We start from the raw sequence: 20,226 nt of genomic DNA, 5'->3' as shown, positions 1-20,226 counted from the left end.
AGCGAACACATTTGATTGATGGACTCCATCATTTTAATGACATCAAAGCCCAAGAGAGAGACCAAGAGAAAACATGTTTATGAGGAGCATAATGCCAACTAAACACCACTGAAGACATTATTGGAAGATGAAAGCACATCTCTTTTCATCTGTGGTGATGTGCTTGTTTTTTGTTTGTTTTTTTGTCCCAGAGGGCCATGCAGGGTTATCGCTATCAAATGCTAATGATGTGTTGCCTTCTGGGGGGATCACTCATTAATCTGTGTGCGAGCCACTGTTTCCCTTCATTATTACTCTAAGCCAGCAGTCATGCACAGGAGGAGGAGCGAGGATGATTTGGCCTTTAAACCTCTACCCCTCGCGTCTTGTCATCTTGCGTTAACATGAAGCTCTTTTCAGGGTGATGTTTCTTATCAATCATTCTCCAGTGTGAGATTTTCTTAATGGCGATCCTTTCAGTTGATTGGCTGACAGACTGCTGTGTCGATGTTTGGCTTTGCCTCATAACTTAATACGCTCATCCTCAGTTGATGAGTTTATTTGGATGTTGAATAGATAATTCATTCACGGTAAAGAGCGAAATTAACATAAAAAACAGCCTAAATAAATGTGTGTGTGTGTGTGTGTGTTGCCGTGTAAATGTCTTTCAACACGGCCTTCAGATGCAAAGAAAGCCAATTAGAGCGACAGAGACTAAATACATACAGATGACTGTGATAGGATCAGTGCGTGACAGAATGGTTAGCTGTGTGGATTTCTGTGTAATTGCTCAGACTGATATGTGATTTATGAAGAATTTGTGAGCACAGCTGTGAACAAGGTGGAGAACATACAGCATTTGTGAGTATATTATTTTTTGGCCATAGGCAGAGCGGCATGTTGCCTTCTTTTTATTTTATGAAAACAGTTTAGGGGAAGTTGGGAGAAACTAGCAGTATGCAAATAAACCCTTTTTACTTTAAATGCAACTTAAGACTCAGTGTTGACATTTTGTTATTAAGTACTTTGATATACACTACTGTTTCCGGTGAGTTCACCAGGACTATTCTCAAATACCTCTATGAAAAATTTCCAGAATTTTCAAAGCTATCATGCATTATACTGTAGATACATTACAGAATGCTATACTGTGTAACACTGACATCTGCAGGATGATAGGAGTATAAAAGAACTGCGGCACTGTGCCCTGTGGCCTTTCAGTTTTTCACTTCCCACTTTAATTTTTTAAAAATACACATGTATTTGCATTTTCATATTTGATTTGCATTGTCCACAAGGTGAAAAGAGTAATCTAATTACAGAGAATAAATAATCTATATAATTGATTTCCAAGACACTGCTGGTATTAACCAGTATGAACTGAAATTAAACTACTATTAACACATTCATGCTTGCAATCATTAAAAAAAACAACAGCAAGAAAATCTAAAACACTGATACACTGTCGCTGATGCTGACATAGCACCTGCCATATCTGATATTAGTATGCATGGGACAGAATTCATGGATCATATGAGAGATTAAAAATGTTGAAACGTCTTTGGGTCTTCTGCGAGGTTAAAGATTAATTTGTATTTATAAGGAAAAAGTCCAGTGGTCAGGCATATTAAAAACATTTCAACTGGCTTTACAGGCTATTTTAAAACATATTCAGTTTTATATTACAAATGTCAACATAAAATCACCTGCCATATTTCTTTTAAACAGACATGGCAGACATTTTTAGATATAATGCATGTTTATTCTCATGTGCTCTTATTGAATAAGATTAATAATAATGTTTTATATATTTTAAGAATACTTGAAGTTGTTTTGGTTTTTATTTACCATCACTATTATGTTAAATGACAATTTCCCTCTCCCTCAAAATTCAGAGGCGCTCAATCAGCAATAACAACAAAAAGTAAATTTCAAACGGATGTATTTCAGGAGGAAAAATGTGAAGACAACTACTAACTTGGTATGCGAGACTGTTCTAGCTTTGTGGCATTTTAGGAATGCTGACGCACACTTCCTGTTTCCTGTCCATTCAGGAAATGGCAGAGTTTCACCCCTTGGCTAACACAGCCATTCCAGTCTCTTATCACTAACTGTCTGTGCTCCCCCTGGGAAGGCTCAGTTGAAGACTGCTGTAATTTAGTAGTTAGCTGCTTTTAAAGGCTTCCTATGGGTTGCCGTTCAAAATGGGGGGTATGTTCGGGTCAGTCACCCCTTTCATCATTTTAACATGATCGAAACTAGAGTTAGTAACTCAGTCTACACATTGCTGCCATTTGTTTTCACGAGGGAGGTGATGTACTTTAAAGTTCTTTTTATTTTTGTTTCATCCAGAGTGTTAGCTTTACTTTCACACTTAAGATGTCAAACGTCTTTTTTAAAAAACAAAACAAAACACAAACGCTGTTATTTTCTCTAATGATCGGTGAACTGAGACACATCCTCGTTGTCTCAAACACCAAACTGTAAAAAGTGATAGTCACCACTAAAGCCCTACATGAGAAATGCTTTTACAGCATTGTAATTTCAAATTTTTGATTTAAATACAAGAAATACAAGTTCTTATTTACAAAAGACATAAATGCAAGAATAACGTCTCTTTGCTAAGCACTTAAAAAAAATCTGCTGAATTACTTATTTTTTTTAGAAAAATAAAAAAAAGTGCAAAGTATTGTGCATGTAATCTCAGGGTTCTAGTTTCTGTACCATGCAAATGTTTAATCTGCAACTTTACCTGTGCTGACTTCTCTGGGTCCAGATGTTGCTTTACAACATGAGTGAACTGTATTTGTATATCCATCGTCCTAATACGCATCATACATCAGTTCTAAGAATGCAACCTTATGCTCCATCGAGAAAAGGCGCTGACATGAAGCCGCGTTGCATATCTGACTGATATCCGCTACAGACAGAAGAAGCCATGAATATCTTTAACATTCACTTAGAAGGCAGGTGTGAAAAACGTATCCATCACTCTATTTAAAAGAAAAAGTATCATCAAAAAGCTATGTGGTCCTTTATCCATTCAAGTCATGGTTTTTTAAGAGATTTCATTGTCCACAACGAAAAACATTCTCTTTTTCTGTCATCACGGCTGCATCTCATATTGTCCTTCCGTGGCAATAAAAAAGTCGTTGAGAGTGTTCTGAAGATATTCAAAAGTCGGTCGGTCGTCAGGCTTCTGCTTCCAGCACACCATCATGATATCATACAGTTCCTCTGGACAGCCGTCTGGACATGGCATCCTGTATGACCTGTCTAGACTCCTGATCACCTCTGGGTTCGTCATACCTGATGAAGAGAGAAAAAAAGCATGCACTTTGACAGATACTTTGTAACTTTTTTTTTTTCATAAGATAGCAAAGCAATATTTGAGCTGTTTTCTGTGAATATGAAGTTATTTCAAATAACCCATACCTGGGTATGGTATTCTTCCGTAGGTGACTATTTCTGTCAGGAGGATCCCAAAGGACCAGACATCCGATTTGATGCTGAACGTCCCAAAGTTGATGGCCTCTGGAGCCGTCCATTTAATGGGAAACTTAGCACCTGATTATTAGACAAAAGTAAAAGGAAAAAAATGGAAGGAAGTTGTGTTACTTGTTGTTCACTGTGAAGGATATGTAGGTGTGTTCGCATTTGTGTAAATGTTTATTTTCCTTTTAATGTGGGATGATTAATGGGCAGGAAATACTCTGAAATAATGAGAAAGCTTTCCATTAGAGAATTTACAGATCATTCTGTCGCTCTGATAAATCTGTGGGTTCTATTTTCTTGATTTTTTTACAAGATTTTCAATCACTGTGACAGATTTATACGTTTTTAATTCACAGAGTTAGACAAAATGTAAATACAATTCCAAATATATATTGATATTAGAATATACACTTGTATACACCTGATTGAAAATTATGGGCATTGTACTCACACTTTTATAACATACTTTAAAAACACAATATGCTGTTTTAAAAATAATTGAAGCAATCACTCTTTACTAATTTTGGTAGGGGAGGAGGGTGAGTTTCTGCTAACAGAGGAAATGACCTTCAGCTCAAAAAAGGATTTCGGCAGCTGCGCTTACATGTGAAGTGGTGATTGAATGCTATATGTGCTATATGTGCCTTTTTCAATTAAAGTTAAGCTCAGATGATTAAATGAAATCACATTTTTTCTATTTTACACATTCGCCCTCACACGCGCACACACCAAGCAGTATATCGCTCCCGACGAGCATCAACAAGAGTGCTTTGAAACAATTTCAAAAATCTTCCTTATAATGAACGACGCATCGTGCTGCGTGCACTCCTGTGTGTACCACCGCAGTCATAGTCACAAACCCCGTAACTCAGTTCAAACATGGTTTTACTGCTTTGCTTTTTTTGAAACAAAAGTAAATATAACAAAATCTCAGCAACTATAAGCTACGGAAACCTGCCCACCAAAAATCAGCACATACCAACCAACTCATTGCAATAGAGCATGCATGCTGCTGCAAATCCAGAACTTGCCCGACACAATGAAACGAACGCTACAGTATTAATGCACAAGTGCAGGCTAGGAGAAGGACGCAATAGAAATAAGTAATGTGAAATTACCAATTTTAAGTGATGGTTTCTTAATCTGTGAAACAAATCAAGTTATTAAAAAAGAAAATCAGTATCTTAAACAAAAAAGGTCAAAATTTCTGTGTAGACATTTTTTTTTAAAGTTTCCACTACTTAATATGATTTAATTATCTGTTAATTATTGAGCACTTTGGTTTAAAGTTAAGAATTGAATTCTATATTCTGCTGTATATTAACTAAAGGCCCTCTTGAGACATTTATCAGACACTATTGATTGTCGTCCTTAATGTTGAAAACTACAGAAAAATACATTATATAAAAACAACCTATATTACTAATAGAAGAAGGAAAACTTGGGTCATAAATTTCTAAAGGAGATGGAAATGTGTCTTCAGACAAGACATCAGCGTTTCTTTGTGACGCGAGTGTTTCTAAAATCCTGTTTGTGGCACCGGAGGCGCGTTTACGTCAAAACTACTGCACCTTCTTGAGCCGTGTATTCTGACTCGATGATTCTGGCCAGGCCAAAGTCTGCTATCTTGCAATGCAGCGTCTCGCTGACCAGTATGTTAGCTGCACGCAGATCACGGTGGATGTAGTTCTTCTTCTCAATGTACGCCATGCCTTCAGCTATCTGGTATATCCAAAGAAATAGCAGATTTGTTAGATCAAATGTCAATTCAAGAAATGTTGGTTTTCCATCGTAAAAACACACAAGACAACAGCACATCAGTTTGATAGGAATCTGAATGTCTTATAAAAGCCGAGCACATGCAATGAGGCCTCTACAGCGAGCTGTATGTGTTAATACTTATGTTCACATTGTAAAAAAAAATGACAGTAGAGTGGGTTTAACAGGATGTGCCAACTCTCAGGAAGTCAAAAGTTTTTTGGAGGGCCAAAAGAGTTCTGGGGGAGCTCACTGTGGATGGAAAAATAGCATGATTTCCTGTCCGGATGTTAATAATTGACGTAGGGTGAGGCTTTCAAATCAGACAAGCAAAAGCACCACCACAGAAACCACATAGCATCTGCTGACAGTTTCCGTGTGTGTGATGCCAAAGCGCATAGTATATGGTACTTTCAAAATGTTACTGTAGAGCAGCAAGAATGTAAAAATAGACATTGAGGTCAGCCAGATGGCTAGTGTATTTGTTTTTTAACAAAGCATACACTCATCTTTTAATTAAAGATTAAAGTCACGCTGACTATCACAGTCAGAAGCAGCAGAAGAGACACAAATGAAAGAATTATGGAAACACTCAGAGCAAAAAGAAATGTTTTGGCATTTACAAGATTACAGTATCAGTGACTGTTATCGCTGAAAATGTCATGCACACACGATAGTTAACTGAAATCATGTAACTGAATTTCTTTATTAGAAGTTTCCTACCTGTGCTGACATGTCGATCAGCTTATTTAGCTTTAGCTTTTTCCCTTCGTCTGTTTTTAGAAAGTCTAGAAGACATCCTGCAAATAAAAAAAGAGAAGCACATATTATCTGAAACTACTGTGGTTTAATTGAAACTTCTACCTACATATCTCCTAACAGAAAAGCTCTGTAATGTTCCAGTTGTTGTTGGGGGCTTTTGGATTGGTGCACATTTTGAAAAATGAGGATACGGCAGAGTGTTTAATTGTCTAGCCGTTAGCCATAATAAGAGCCGTCTGTTCAGTCTAAAGTGAGTCAGTACAACAAGCACCAGTCTAATCAAAACCCAAACCAAAGATTTTAATATTCATTTCCTGGTGAAGTCAGTAGGTGTGATATTTAAATTAGCTTGCCTTTACTACAGAATCTCATTTAGCACACCAATACACCGAACATTAAGGCCTTAAGCAATAGCCATATAATCAAACAGTTGCAAAAGACGAATATTAAAAGAGTCACAAATATTGTTGTTAATGTGTTTAGATAATACATTATATTCCTCAACTTTGGGATGAATATAAAAAAGAAAAAGTGTAACATATATCTCATGTCATCTTATGTTATCTTAATGTCCACGTGTATATATTTTTATATATATTTTGGCGTAACAACTCTGCGATCGGCCCTGGCGCAGATGTTTTTTTACGCCCCCACCTTGTTGTTACCGTAGCGGCTATGACTGTGAACTTCTCTATAACATTTGCCAAAAAATGGTTGCATAGTTGACGTCAACAGGTTCGCACACATTTCCGCAAATGATAAAAGCAAAGTCAGGAAGAACAAGTAATATGCTTCAAAGCATGTTTCCCACCAGTGATACGCTTCAGAAAAGGAACCAACTTTTAATCAGTTGCAATTGGGTAAAATTCAGTTCATAAGTTAAATGCTTTCTGCATGAGTAAAGTTAGGCCTTGGGTGACAAACATCTGTAACTTGTGCTATGGTTTATTTTATCAGCGATATCAACTGGGCGCCTCCCACCTTCCAGGCGCTGTGGCGCTGTGGTACACCACCAGCTGCATCGTTAGAAGGTTTGCATTTTTGCTAAATTTTGTATGTTATCAACACTCTTTTTGGTTTAGTACTAATTGGGAAATGTCAGGTATTACTGTTTTATTGAATGATACAAGTTAGTTGCCAGTTTATCAGTACTGGAATTTGTAATGACGACTGAAAATTTAAAATGTAAAGAAGAGAGGGGAGAAAACACCCTTCAGCAGAGAGCACTCTGCAACTTCCCTGTTGACAAAAAACAACAATAAGCTGATCCAATCAGAGTGAAGAGTGTAAATGATTAAATAAATAACAAGTGTTACGCAAATCTGTTTGTATTTCGTGTCTCTGGAAGAAAAACAATATTGGCTGATATGTTGGAATATCAGATTTACAAATCACCAAATGTTGGTGTTTGTATCAATCTTAAAAATCTTATATTTGGTTGGCCTATAGAATTAAGACTAACCAAAAAATCACTCTTTGCCCACAGTTTCGAACTGCTTCCAAAAAGATATTTTTGTTTATTGGAAACACTTGTGTTGTTCGGACAATCAAGACAGCCCTTAATGCCACTGCGACTATGTTCTTTAATATTTTCAAGTAAATTGTTTTAAAAAACAATCATGAAAATCAGTACCAGATTACTTCTGTTTTAATTTATTGGTGAAAGTCCAATTTGTACTACATTATATATATATATTGTAGTTAATATTTAATTATTAGCAACTCTTAAAACTCTTCTTTGTTTCACTTACCATTGATCATAAATTCGGTGACAATAAGAATGGGCTCCTTAGTGACAACAGCATGAAGTCGTACCAGTCGGTCATGCCTCAACTGCTTCATCAGGTTGGCCTCCTGAAGGAAGGCCTCAGGCGCCATTGTCCCCTCCTTTAAGGTCTTAATAGCAACCTTCTGGGTGTTCTTGTAGTAACCTGCCAAATAATTCAAACAGAATGCTTTATTGACTTTGCCGTCTTGGTTTATTAGGTGTCTTCAAACAGTTTGATCGGTGGCTTTCCCTTACCCATCCACACTTCCCCAAACTGTCCGGCCCCCAATTTCTTCACCATTTTCACTGTCTCTCGAGGAATCTCCCATTCATCATGGGCCCATGGCTGCTGAGGGGCCATAGGCTTACAGGGAGCATACAGTCGCTGACATAACCCATCTGCCGTGTCTGCACCCAAATACGATACATTCAGATATAACAAACAAAAATCTTTTCCATCTTTCTTTGCACAAGTGATAAATATAGTTACAGAAACTATAAATCTCATCTTTCATTAGATAATTCTAAAAGCATGTTTGTTCGTGCATTTCTTTTTCATAAGTTGATCTTTGAGACAACCTTTCTCAAGATCTGGCCTGCTTATCTTGTGGTTTAGTCGCAGGAGTGGAAAGACTATCACTCCTCTCACTCAGGAAATGCACAACACATCACAAGGGTCGAACTTCCCCCTTTAATTCAAAGTCACTGCAGATGTTTTAGAATTCAAAGCAGCAAGCTTAATATGAGTCCAATTAATGCAAGATGCAGGTTTTACAATTATAAATGCTGAATTGGAAACATGGAAACAGAAAATCCTGTGCATAGATATGGTTTCTTAAATTATACATCTCTGAAAATACAAACTTTTTGAGGGTGGAGATGTTGTATTTGTAGTTGTTACTTACGGGTATAGTATTGAACCAATTCCTGTAGGGTCGGGAACGTGTTGGAAGGGGAGATGTAGTAGCCACCTTTGTCCAAACAACGGATTTTGTAATGTTTTACTACATCTCCTCTTTCTCCTTCACAATCTTTGACTGACAGCGAGAATGACCCTGAGAGGGGAAAAAAGGACATTTGGGTTTATTGACCACAATGAAAATAAATAGAGGTAGCTGCTAAAAATGTGAGTTGTGGCATGATCTCGGAAAGATACTGATGGTGGTCACCTTTACAGGTCTCACTCTCTCGAATTAGAAAGGACCCTGGTTTATTTCCGGGTGCTAAAAGTAGCCTCTCGGTTTCTCTTCTGCCCAAATCCTTGAAAAACCATCTGCAAGAGAGAGCACCACAAAACCACAGAAGTCACTCTTCCTGAATATAATAATACAAAAACCCCGTATAACAGCATTAATCAATCAATAGATGTGTGCTACATTTCATTTCATAATATTTCAAGCTTACTTTTCCACTTCCAGCGTATCTGCTCTGGCTACATAATTCGATGGTATCAAGCCTTCTTGTCCAGTCGTCAGCAGTCGGGCCAGCCACCATTCTCCGGTTCTGTACACCAGACAAACATGCCGAATTCATTTTATTTCTCTGTGCGCTTTCTTTATTGTCACTTTCACTACTGTGGGAACCATAGAACAAGACTTACTCTTGCAATACTTTAAGTTTGTCTCCCTTTCTGAAAGGCAGATCACTGTCGTTGGTCGCTTTGAAGTCGTGTTGTGCAATAAATATAGTGTCATCTAAAGGAAAGAAGAGCACAGAGTTTCTTTAAAAGTGTATTTTTAATCTAATTTTTACCTGACGTGATCCTGTGTTCTAACATGCGCAATTTGTGGCGATATTGTTTTCATTCTCCGAGCAACCGCTGTGTTATTTTACATCTGTGACATTAACATTACTTTCATGTGTTTGCAATCTCATCTATTCCCCAGAAGAGAACAGAGGAAATTCAACCAAGATTTTGATCACAAAACTGTAGCTCTTATTACTGCCACTAATGTCTCTTAACGCAGCAGCAGTTGGGTCCGTGAATGCAGGCCTGTCACTTTCCACTATGATGGTTGATATATGCAAGGAAGTTTGTGATTACCATTATTTGTATAGGCGTTTCCACTTCGTCCCTTGAAAGAATTGGGAGGAAAAAAAGAAGACTTTGATTATGTCCAGTGTGTCAAGTAAACCTTTTGAGGTAATTAGAGTAAAATTAGTTTCACATCCGAGTAAATCTTTTTAGTGTTTTACTTACTATATGGTTTGATGACGGGGAGGCGTGTGATTTGTGTTTTCCTTTGCGGAATCCTTCTTCTTTTTCTTGTTTCTCGCCACTGCAAGTGCAGCCCATCCTGCGTGTTTGGTGGAAACCTCTTTTAGCTACGTTACATGACGCTAACATTTACTAAAATCACATATCTAATTACAGAATGCACTGTTTAGTGTAGTATCAGTAAACAATGATCCAATACGTTTCTGGAAAGAGACTCACATAGCTACAATGTGCTTATTACTTTGCTGTTACCTGATCAAACAGATGAGCTTTACTGCTGCTGTTTTTAGTCTCCACTCCTCCCACTGCAGGGCCTGCTCTTTGACTTCATGCCCGGTGCTGGAAAATGACATCTAATGACTCAAAATTGCTAAAATGTATTTAGTGAGCGTCTCTTTAGGTGTATCGCTTGGTAACAGGTGACCCAAGAAAAATAATAAAATTGAAACAAGAAAACAAAAAAACTAAAACTGGCTCTCAAAAGAGGAAGTGAAAATGTGTTTACAGCTCTTTACCATTGCATTAGCATGTACAGTTTACGGTGGGGCTTCATTGTCATGTTCCAGTTAAAAATAGAGGAAAAGAAAACGGCTAAAAATAGCTAAAAACACACTGGTGTAGAAATGTCACCAAACTAAGTGATGGTGTTAAACAAGAACTGTTGTTTATCTGAAGCAAGTTGTATGAGGTGTTAATGTTAAAAGTTAAAAGTGTTTTTTAGATCACAAAGTCAAATATAGTTGATGTAATGTGTATTACAGAAGCTAAAGATAATGACTGCACATGCAAATACACAACACTGATAAAATAATGATGTAGCAGATTTGGACTGTGTGTGTTTTATACTGTAAGCGTAAGTACCGTATTATGAATATCGATGGTTTAATTACGTCTTAAAATGGAAAATTACACCTAAAACAGCAAGAGCAGTGCTTTAATATTCAGTGGTTTGTAATAACAAAATGTCATGTGAAGAAATGCATGACTTTAGGGAGGCTTTACACAAACCGTTGACTTATGGATTTCACCCAAAAGAAAGTGATAATTGGAATGAAAATTAATAATAATAATTAGTCTTGATACTTTTGCCAATTTTCTATCGCACATATTTTATCATCCACGTTATGCGTTATGTTTTGTTTAATTTGTGATGTGTTTTACCAACATTGTACAACATTATTTAAATAAAATAATACTTACACTATTATGTTCACCACTACCTCACAATATCTAGAAATTCTCAGTCCCTGTCACTGCTCTATAACGTCATATTTTCATTCAGCAGATAAATACCTTTAGCTTGTCTTTGGCTCGTGTCTTCAGAAGTACTCCAGATGCAAAATGTCTTCAATTTCCTCATTGAAAACTGAGTGCTTGTCAGTGTGTCACTCTCACTCACTCATTTTGGTTTGGAAAGTTTCTCTCTCTCTTTTGCTCTGCTCTAATTTCTCTCTCTCTCTTGCTCTCGCTCTCTCTCTCTCTCTAACAGTGAAGACCAGGACCTCCCCTTGGGGGTTACATTCAGTTTACTGGAAACAGACAGCAGTTTGCTTTTTTATCTGCTCTCTTATATTTCTCCCTTGATTCTCAGGCAGATGATCTACCTACAGAGTGCAAAAATAATCTTCTGATTAAACTTCACTTGCAGTAGTTACTCCGCCCCAGTCCTGCAATTAGTCAGTGAGCACAACTGATAACTGTATTTCATCTATTAAAACTCACAAATGTATGGTCCTCAAAGTTATTGGTCAAGAAGGACTTTAGGTTAGTTATCAGTAGAGCTCGTTGTACTTCAGAATGTGTAGATGCGGTCAATGATTTGCAAAATTTGTGCCTGTGATCTTTTTTTAAAAAATGCAAATGACCTTTGGTATCAAATCAACAATGCGATGGAAAAAAGAAACGTCTGCACTGTTTTGTATTGTGTGTCTGGGTGATTGGTGTTAAATGTAGGTGTGGTGGAGTGTTGTCTGCTCAAGTGTATAAGATGCAAGATAAAGAAACAGGGCATGGTTTCCATGACACACATTTCAGTTCCTCTGCTGGCCTCTGCTACTCATATCTTTACCTTTCAGTGTCAAGAAACATGTTTACAGTAATACTGTAAAACAATACACAATTCGAGCCACAAGAGGGAGTGTTTAGCTACTAGTGGGATGTGCAACCACCCTGGTAATATACCCCTTTTATAAATTTTATGCAAGTTTTAATGTCAATAATTGATTGCTATTGTGTTAATTAATATTTTTATTGCAGTAACAATAGCAACAAATGAGGGCCTTGCAGCTCTTCTTTTGCCTATATTGCCTGATGACCACAGAAAACAGTAAAGTGTGAATGTGTATATCCAAAAAATGCACCCAGTTTCAGTCTGTTTCCATGTAATAACAGAGCAAGATTTCACAATTCCCATTTACTGATTTACTGATACTTTTTCATTATAAAGGCTGTATGCAATAAGTTCTATTACACAGGAAACCCCAAAATAGTTAAATATAGTCATATGAAAATGTTATGCCAGCACTCTGTGCAGTACTGTAAAAAACAAACAACACTCATACGGCTTCCATAGCAATAAAGAAGGTAAAGGTAACCCAAGAGCCACATCTGAGAATCTAAATGCCTCATTCAGTGCAGCATGTTTACAAAACAACTGAATAAGTATGGCCGGTTTGAAAAGGTCACAAAGGGGAAACGCTCTTCTCTCTAAAATGAGCATTTTAGGCTTGCAAAGATGGATCTGAATAAACCTAGACTACTTAAATACTGTCTTTTCAACCAACACGACCAGCATGAACATGTTTGGCCATGATGCTTTTGCCAAACAAACCAAAACCAAACACAGCATGTTATCACAAACGCCTCATACCACTGTCTAGTATGGCGGTTGGGTACCTTGCAGGTATCGACTCCACCATGAACTCACCGTTAAACCAAAGTATTTTAGAGTCAAATGTGAGGTCATCTGTCCAACAGCTAAAGTTTGGCTGAAACTGGATCTTGTACAATAATAGCTGGACAATGCACAGCAGCAAACCTACAAGAGTATGTCTGAAAAAATCAAGATGTTTTAGTGACCCAGTCAAAGTCCAGACCTCAAATGCTGTTACAGGATATTAAGAGAGCTGTGCATACACAAATACCTTAATTTCAATTTCAATTTCAATTTTATTTCTATAGCACATTTAAAAGTCACAGGTACAACAAAGTGCTTCACAGACGAGCCATACTTGCAGGTTTACAGCAAAAGAAAACAATCAACAACAAAAAATACAGTTATAGGATGGTACTATTGCAACAAGCATGAACCGGGAAGAAATTAAGCTAAGTAGTTTGAAAGGCAAGCTTAAACAAATGGGTTTTTAACCGTGATTTGAAAGATTGAATAGTTTCCGACGCACGGACATCAACCGGCAGGCTGTTCCACAGTTTTGGTGCAGCAAAAGCAAAGGCACGATCCCCCTTCGTCTTTAGTCGAGACATTGGTTCCATTAGGAGCCCCTGATTAGAGGATCTGAGTGCCCTTGTAGGGATATATAAATTAAGAAGGTCAATCAAATAACTGGGTGCCAAGTTATTTAAGATTTTAAAAGTGTATAGAAGAATTTTAAAAACAATACGGTACTTGACAGGAAGCCAATGGAGGTTAGCTAGAATAGGAGTGATATGATCCTGTCTTCTAGTGCCGCTTAAAAGGCGTGCTGCGGCATTCTGGACTAATTGTAGGCGTTGGATGAGGGAGAGTTGGAGGCCTAAGTAAAGAGAATTACAATAGTCCAGTCTAGAGGTTATGAAAGCATGAATGAGCCTTTCAAGGTCCTTGTGTCGTAGGTAAGGCATTGCCTTCGAAATTTGGCGTAGTTGGTAGAAGCTGGTTTTTACCACTGCAGCCACTTGCTTATCTAATTTGAGGGAACTGTCCAGCACTACTCCCAGATTTCTGACAGTAGACGATAGATGACTGGCATAAGAACCTAAGGTCCCTTAAGAAGCTAGTGTTAACTAGTGTTTTTCATATAAATATTGCAATGTATGAAATGAGTGTTATGACAATGTTCTTTTTCACACGACTGTGTGTTGCTTATAATGACTTCTCAATGCAATACCACCAAATACTTAATAAAGATACACTTTAGGTTAGTGAGTCGAGCATCGATAGGACATCTTTCTGCTGGTATATAAAATGGTTACTGGGCAAAAATGTGGCCATAATTTAATCTTATGTTAGTTAGCTTACTTTTAATGGTTCTGATACTATTGTTGTTTATAGCACTAGTCAAAAGGAGACTTAGGTTTGGCAGTATATATTTTCTTTGGTTTTGTTTTAATGTTGCCTGCAAATAGAAGGGCATACAAGGAATTAATAGGCAGTTCTGAAATACATATAATGTCTGTTTATTTATTGCTTCCCGATGTTCCCCAGTGTTGACACTAGAGGGTGTAACCAGACTTATTCTAATCCCAGATTGTCCTTACAGTAGGTCAGTTCAAAGTTGGGGAATCATTTGTGACTAATTCTTGGCGTTTCTATGTATATATGACCTTTACAATGACATCACCTATAGAAGCATAGTGTTGAACCGTTGTGGATTCCTCTGTGTGTTGTATGTGGTGCAGGTGTGCAGATGTGAAATCGAATGCAAACGTGACTTATCTGGGGCAAAAATTTAGCAAGATGGTGTGCGGTCAGTCTATCAAAGTACAACAATGCTTTGGTTTTTCACACCATACAAAACAGTTAACCAGGTCTTTCCTTTTTTCACCACACAATGCACTGCCAAGGGAATTCACCCCTCTTCTTCAGAGTGAGACAATAAACACAAAACAATATGTCCTTGAGTTATCTAGCAGTAATTATGACCCTTTCATGTCTCCCGTGCATGCTAAATTGCTATTAAATATTGAGAATAAATCAAAGAACCGTATAAGGAAGATATCAGTCACAGTATACTGTAACCTATAAGTGCACCGAACAATAAATCTTGCAACACCGGAAGTGTTTGTTTCCTATGGGGGGGTTTATACAACACACAACGTGGGGATATTACTCTCTGGGCAACACTTCACAGGTTTTTGTTTGGACCACCTGTGCTGTGTGTGGGGATTGTGCTATGCTGTAGTTCACTGAAGGAACAACCTTGCTTCACTGTACACACATGTACACACATTTACACAAAGCAACACACACACACAGGCTGCAGGTGCATGGTGAGTGTTATTGAGTGCGTCCTGGTTACTAACTGCCGTTTCTCTTTATACTCTTTTCTTCTAGTTTTCCATCAGCCCTTGTTTTCTTCCCAGGGCTTGGCGGATGCTCGTGTACAGCTCTGTTGGGGTCCCCAGACATTGCATCCTGCCTGCAGAAGGGTCATAAGTGGCCCCACAGGATAACCTGAACAACAGTGGGAAAGAAAGGGAGCGTGGGTCTCCTTTAGTAAATGCACTTCTGACCACCTCTGTGCCAAAAGTATACATGCTGCCAATAGATACTTTCAACTCCCATTATTAATGTGAGTGTGCACTGCGTGTGACTGCAAATGTGCGTGTTTTATAATTGTGTGTTAGTGGGGGTGGGGGTGTTTTCAGAAAAGCTCTACAGTGATTTCTGTGCAGCAAGCTAGTGTTGTTTCAAATCTTACCAAAGGTTTTATTTATTTAGATACACAGACAGACACACATCCACTCACACGTGTACTTTTTGTCCATTTTTGATTGTGGTCCCCACAAGATGAGTAATACCTAGATCACGCACATTCACACGCACGCACTTTCCTCAATTTTGATCCCCCTCCGCATCAGAAGTGGCCCCGCTTTGACTTCCTCTCAGTGTGGGAACCTTTTTTATCCTCTGTCACACATAGACTGAGAGAAGGTCTTTCTGTTACATTTGCCATAAAAAGACAAAGTGATTGTCAATAAAGAAGGAACAATTGAGCTCCCCCGATGTATTGAAAACCTTTTGCTGTACCTCCAGGATGTTCATGAGTTTTAGTTGAGCTTCAGTTTTCCTTGTACTATTTTCCCATATTATGCTCTTTGTACTGCAGACATAACACACCACTGGTTCAGCTGTATTATAGCTTCATTTGTCAAATTCACTGTAATAGCACTTTTAATCAGACAGTATACTGTATATAAGATAGCAGCTATAATTTGCTGAATTCAGCATGTTTATCTAGCAGTTATTTCTTCCTTTGCATATTTAAGGTGAAAATAATGCATGACTATAAGATTCTAAGTTACCAGTAGCTGCACTGCCCTTAATTAAAGGCTGCTTATGAAACTTTCAAAAAACACATGCAGTAGGATTTTGCATTAATGTACTTGGGAGCAAATCTGTGCAGCTGTTCCAGGGGCAAGTTGCTCTGAGGTAAACATAGCTGCGGGAAAACCCCTTATTATTGTGCTCCGGATGACGTTCCTCACTCTTCCAGTGTTTACTGTGGAAATTATCCTGTGCCAGCGGGCAGGTGTTTCCTCAAAAGGTCTTTGCTTTTCCAGAAGATTTGAGGATTCAGTTCATCTCAGCAAATCAAACACTCCTGCAACATTCTTGCCAGACAGTAACAAATATTTTTATTCGATAGGATTAGAATTAAATGCTGATGACATTTCGAATTGAAAACAGATTCTGCTTTCAGTGAAACTCATTTTGAAAAACAGTTGATCACATTTCCTCCTCTGTAAACAAACTGGGACTGCCCTTATCGCAGACAGCTTCCATCTGTAATCTGGAGCATGTTTAAACACATAACTATGATTTAAATGAGCTCGTTTATATAAGACTATGCTTTGCTACATATTTTAAGAAAGAGTTATTTAGTGGGCACATTGACATATAATGTAAAAGATCTCTATTCTCATCCCTGCTTACTAAATGGACAAAAAATACCTGTTGGTTGCTGGACTAGACTAATTTTTTTGACTGGTGTGGTGACATCGCACGCTTCTTACGGTTGGCATTATTTCTGCTGTTTGGTACAGCCAAAAGGCCCAAACAACACAAATGAATTGTTGAAACACAGTAAGTCAAATAAGCTCAGGTGAAGCCTAGCAAATAGCTAGCTACTTAGTCAGCACAACTGGCCACACCTCTAATAATAGAAACTTTAAGCCTTAACAGAACTTGAATGGGTGACGTATAATAAAAACCTCCATGTTCTCTGATACACACCCACGTTGGAACAGTGTCTCGTACCAGGTTAAACGTTTTTTAATTTCAGCTATAATGCTACAGTCATGCTAGGGAAAATGACAGCTAGAGACCACAGAACAACAAAACATTTTTCTTGATGTATTCAGTGAGTGTGCGATCTTTGAAAAGGTTTGAAAAGGGGACCTTGCAGACAATTGTCGCCTTCAAAGCATCTCCGGTGCATGAAGATTGCGAAAAAGTCAGTAAGACTGAAACAGTCTGCCCAGAGCAGCTCGGAGAGCGAATTTGTTACATTACTCCTTAGATTACTTTCATGTTATTCTGTAACATGACTTTAAATGAACTATCACATAATTATCAATTAAGAACAATAAAGCTTAAGCTAACATGCGGTCACAAATCCCTATGCTAATGAGGGCACGCACAATCTTTCTTTGAGGGTTTTTAAGTTTTAACTAGTGCTGTCAGCGTTGATCTCGTTAAAATGACGTTAACGCCCATAACCGTATTAACCCCGCAAATCTCCGTTAGCGAGTTAGCGCGGATTGCCCTGTGCGTGGGGCTACACGGCGTCAACGTGCTACCGCGGTTAGCGCGTTAACGTCATTTTAACGAGATTAACGCTGACAGCACTAATTTTAACATAGAGTCGACAACACAAAGCAAAGCTGAAAACTACCCCCAAAGACACATCAAGTTGATCGCCACAGTGATTTTACAGTAGTAACATGTACAGTTAGAAATTGAGGCTGCAAGCCTGACTGCTCATCAACACCTTTATTAGCTGTTGAAGTTGAGGCTCTGGTTGCTGGGCTGGGGTCAGCATACACTGAGCTTCTAACCTAACTTCACTCTAGGTTCCTTGCTAGCTTTGCGTTAGCATGCTGTCTGTCCTTGATGCAGTTTAACATCATACTCTTGTCCTTTCTTGTCCTTTTATTGAATAGAAATAAAAACATTAGGCCCCTAAGCAATTGTTCTCATCTCCACACATGAATTGAAATTTTCTGATTGTTAAACAAGAAGAGAATGCACGTTTGATGTTTGTTTTTCTTTCTATCCCCATAAACTGAAGAACCTTTGCAACCCGAGTAGTTACATCATTTTAAGTGTACACACATTATTGAAAAATAAAAATGTGATTATAGTTGCACTTCATACCCAACAGTATGGGGTGCTGTTTGCAAATTGAAACATGCTGAAATTAACAGCAACATTTTTCCACAATTTAGCTGAAAACATTGGAAGATCTGTTTTGTTGGCCATCCAAAGGTTCAGCAGTAGTTCACCCTTCAGCAGCTGCAGTCTCCACTTCACAATCGCCGCAGCATATGTGCAGCTAAATTGCTGGACATGCTGGTATGCAAGAAGTGAAGCAGCTCATGGTGTTGAGAAGTGACCAACAGGGAAGAGCAGGCACACAACCTAACCACTACCAGCACACTTTAGCCCTGGAGGTTTTTGTAAAGCTTTTATTTTGGTATTTCCAACATATACAATAAATGTGCATGTTAGCTAAATATTTAGTTTCCCATAACATTTAGATTTAACACAAAATTGTGTTTTAAATATAAAAAGCTAAATATTTTAGTAAATTTTGTAAAAAGTGACTTGAAAAATATGGTTTAGTAAGGTTTTGAGCTAAATGTGGAAAAATGTTGCTGTTAATTTCAGCTTCAGTTTCAGTTTGCAAACAGCGCCCCATACAACAGTGACCATCAATGTGCAATCAGTCTGCCATCAGATTGCATTTGAATGGAGTCAAGTTGTCAATTACATAAAAGCTGTTTGTGATACTCAGCGATTAATTGTGATAAAACACTGACCTTTCAGTTTGCGATTGACTGTGGTTACCCAGAGGTTGAAGGTGTTACCTTCTTGGCTGATCCAGATTAGCTTCATTTTTCAGCCCCAGAGGATGAGACTTTGTTTTAGCTTGTTTAATTTTAGCTTAGTTGTATATGATGCGTCCACAGACCAACTTTACCATGCCACTGGAGATATTAAATAGATATTTAACTCCCTAGCAGCTAGCTATTTAATAAATTTGGCACACTGGTAAACCACCGGGTAAGCAATATCCTTTATTAATCATTTATTAATCAATCAAAAAATGAAAACCCTCTTTTAGGTTCAGTGACACAGTCAAATTTGCTAGACTAACTAAATGACTCAGCAGTGTCCTGGATAGGCAGAAGCTGTGCCAGCTTGTTAGCGACATGCTACACACTTGTCTGCACACTTGCCTGTCTCACTAAGGATGTGGTAAGACATGCATTTTCATAACAGTCCTACGCAGTAACCAGACTACTTGTGCTGGTCCATATTCATATTCCAGACCAGAATGTGAAAACACCCAAACACAGAAGAATTTTAAAAAAGTTGTTAAGATTTTATATGCCTATTTTTATAGCAGCTAGCTTGCTGTTTTATCTATAAGAGTGTAAGCTAGTCATGGAGGGACTTTTATGTTGCACCCATGGTTTTGTATGCGTGTATGTTGCACCCATATACCCATAAAATGAAGTTCCATTTTCAATTTTTGCATACTCAGTTATTTCCCAAAGGGTCACCATAGCTGATTGATATGCATGACTTCGCAAAGATTCAACACTGAATGTCCTTACTGATGCAGTCATCCCATTTATTTGGGCTTGCAACCAGCACTAGTAGTAGTTAGCTTGAGTGGGGTAGTATCTGAGATCTTTTGCAAGCAAGATGAATGTGTTAACCACTACACCACAGAAGCCCTCGTGTCTGTGCAAAGATAGAGGGGGAAAAAGCAAACAAACTGCACTCCACATAACTGCACTTGTGAGTGTTGCTTTGTAGAGCAAGGAACTCTTGGACACAGATGGCACGTGCACCTGGAATGACTTAAGAGAGTACAAGCTATATTCTTATTTCAATTAGCTAGATGGAAAAGAGTGCTGCAAGTGACAGCAATGATCGACTGCAAATGGAAACACTGAGAGAGGCACATCCATCCGCTCTGTTTATCAGCTATTGCCAGTTACCAAAAGTTTATTCTGTTCATCTGGATGTAGCGTTTTCAGTGGGAGAAACGTTTCGTCACTCATCCAAGTGACT

The 20,226-nt window shown here is 38.1% G+C and overlaps 1 protein-coding gene across 1 annotated transcript; it reads right to left on the bottom strand.

Moving 5' to 3' along the window:
* Positions 1 to 1,191: 1,191 nt before the first annotated feature.
* Positions 1,192 to 11,370, bottom strand: blk (BLK proto-oncogene, Src family tyrosine kinase). Its single transcript, XM_085431713.1, has 14 exons — positions 11,274 to 11,370; positions 10,233 to 10,319; positions 9,963 to 10,059; positions 9,807 to 9,837; positions 9,363 to 9,456; positions 9,167 to 9,265; positions 8,932 to 9,035; positions 8,668 to 8,817; positions 8,018 to 8,170; positions 7,746 to 7,925; positions 5,956 to 6,032; positions 5,046 to 5,196; positions 3,415 to 3,546; positions 1,192 to 3,288 (listed from the first exon to the last, which is right to left on the bottom strand). Exons 3-14 carry the CDS (start codon positions 10,056 to 10,058, stop codon positions 3,086 to 3,088), a joined length of 1,470 nt encoding a protein of 489 aa, XP_085287839.1. The 5' UTR covers position 10,059; positions 10,233 to 10,319; positions 11,274 to 11,370; the 3' UTR covers positions 1,192 to 3,085.
* Positions 11,371 to 20,226: the final 8,856 nt, after the last annotated feature.

This window comes from Copadichromis virginalis, linkage group LG15 (genome assembly GCF_057382275.1).
Source record: "Copadichromis virginalis isolate Kocher_CV1m ecotype Utaka linkage group LG15, C_Virginalis_male_GT1.1, whole genome shotgun sequence".
NCBI classification, from domain to species: Eukaryota; Metazoa; Chordata; class Actinopteri; order Cichliformes; family Cichlidae; genus Copadichromis; species Copadichromis virginalis.
Note: the sequence above shows the minus strand (reverse complement) of the source record. Positions and strands in the feature narration are given on the sequence as shown.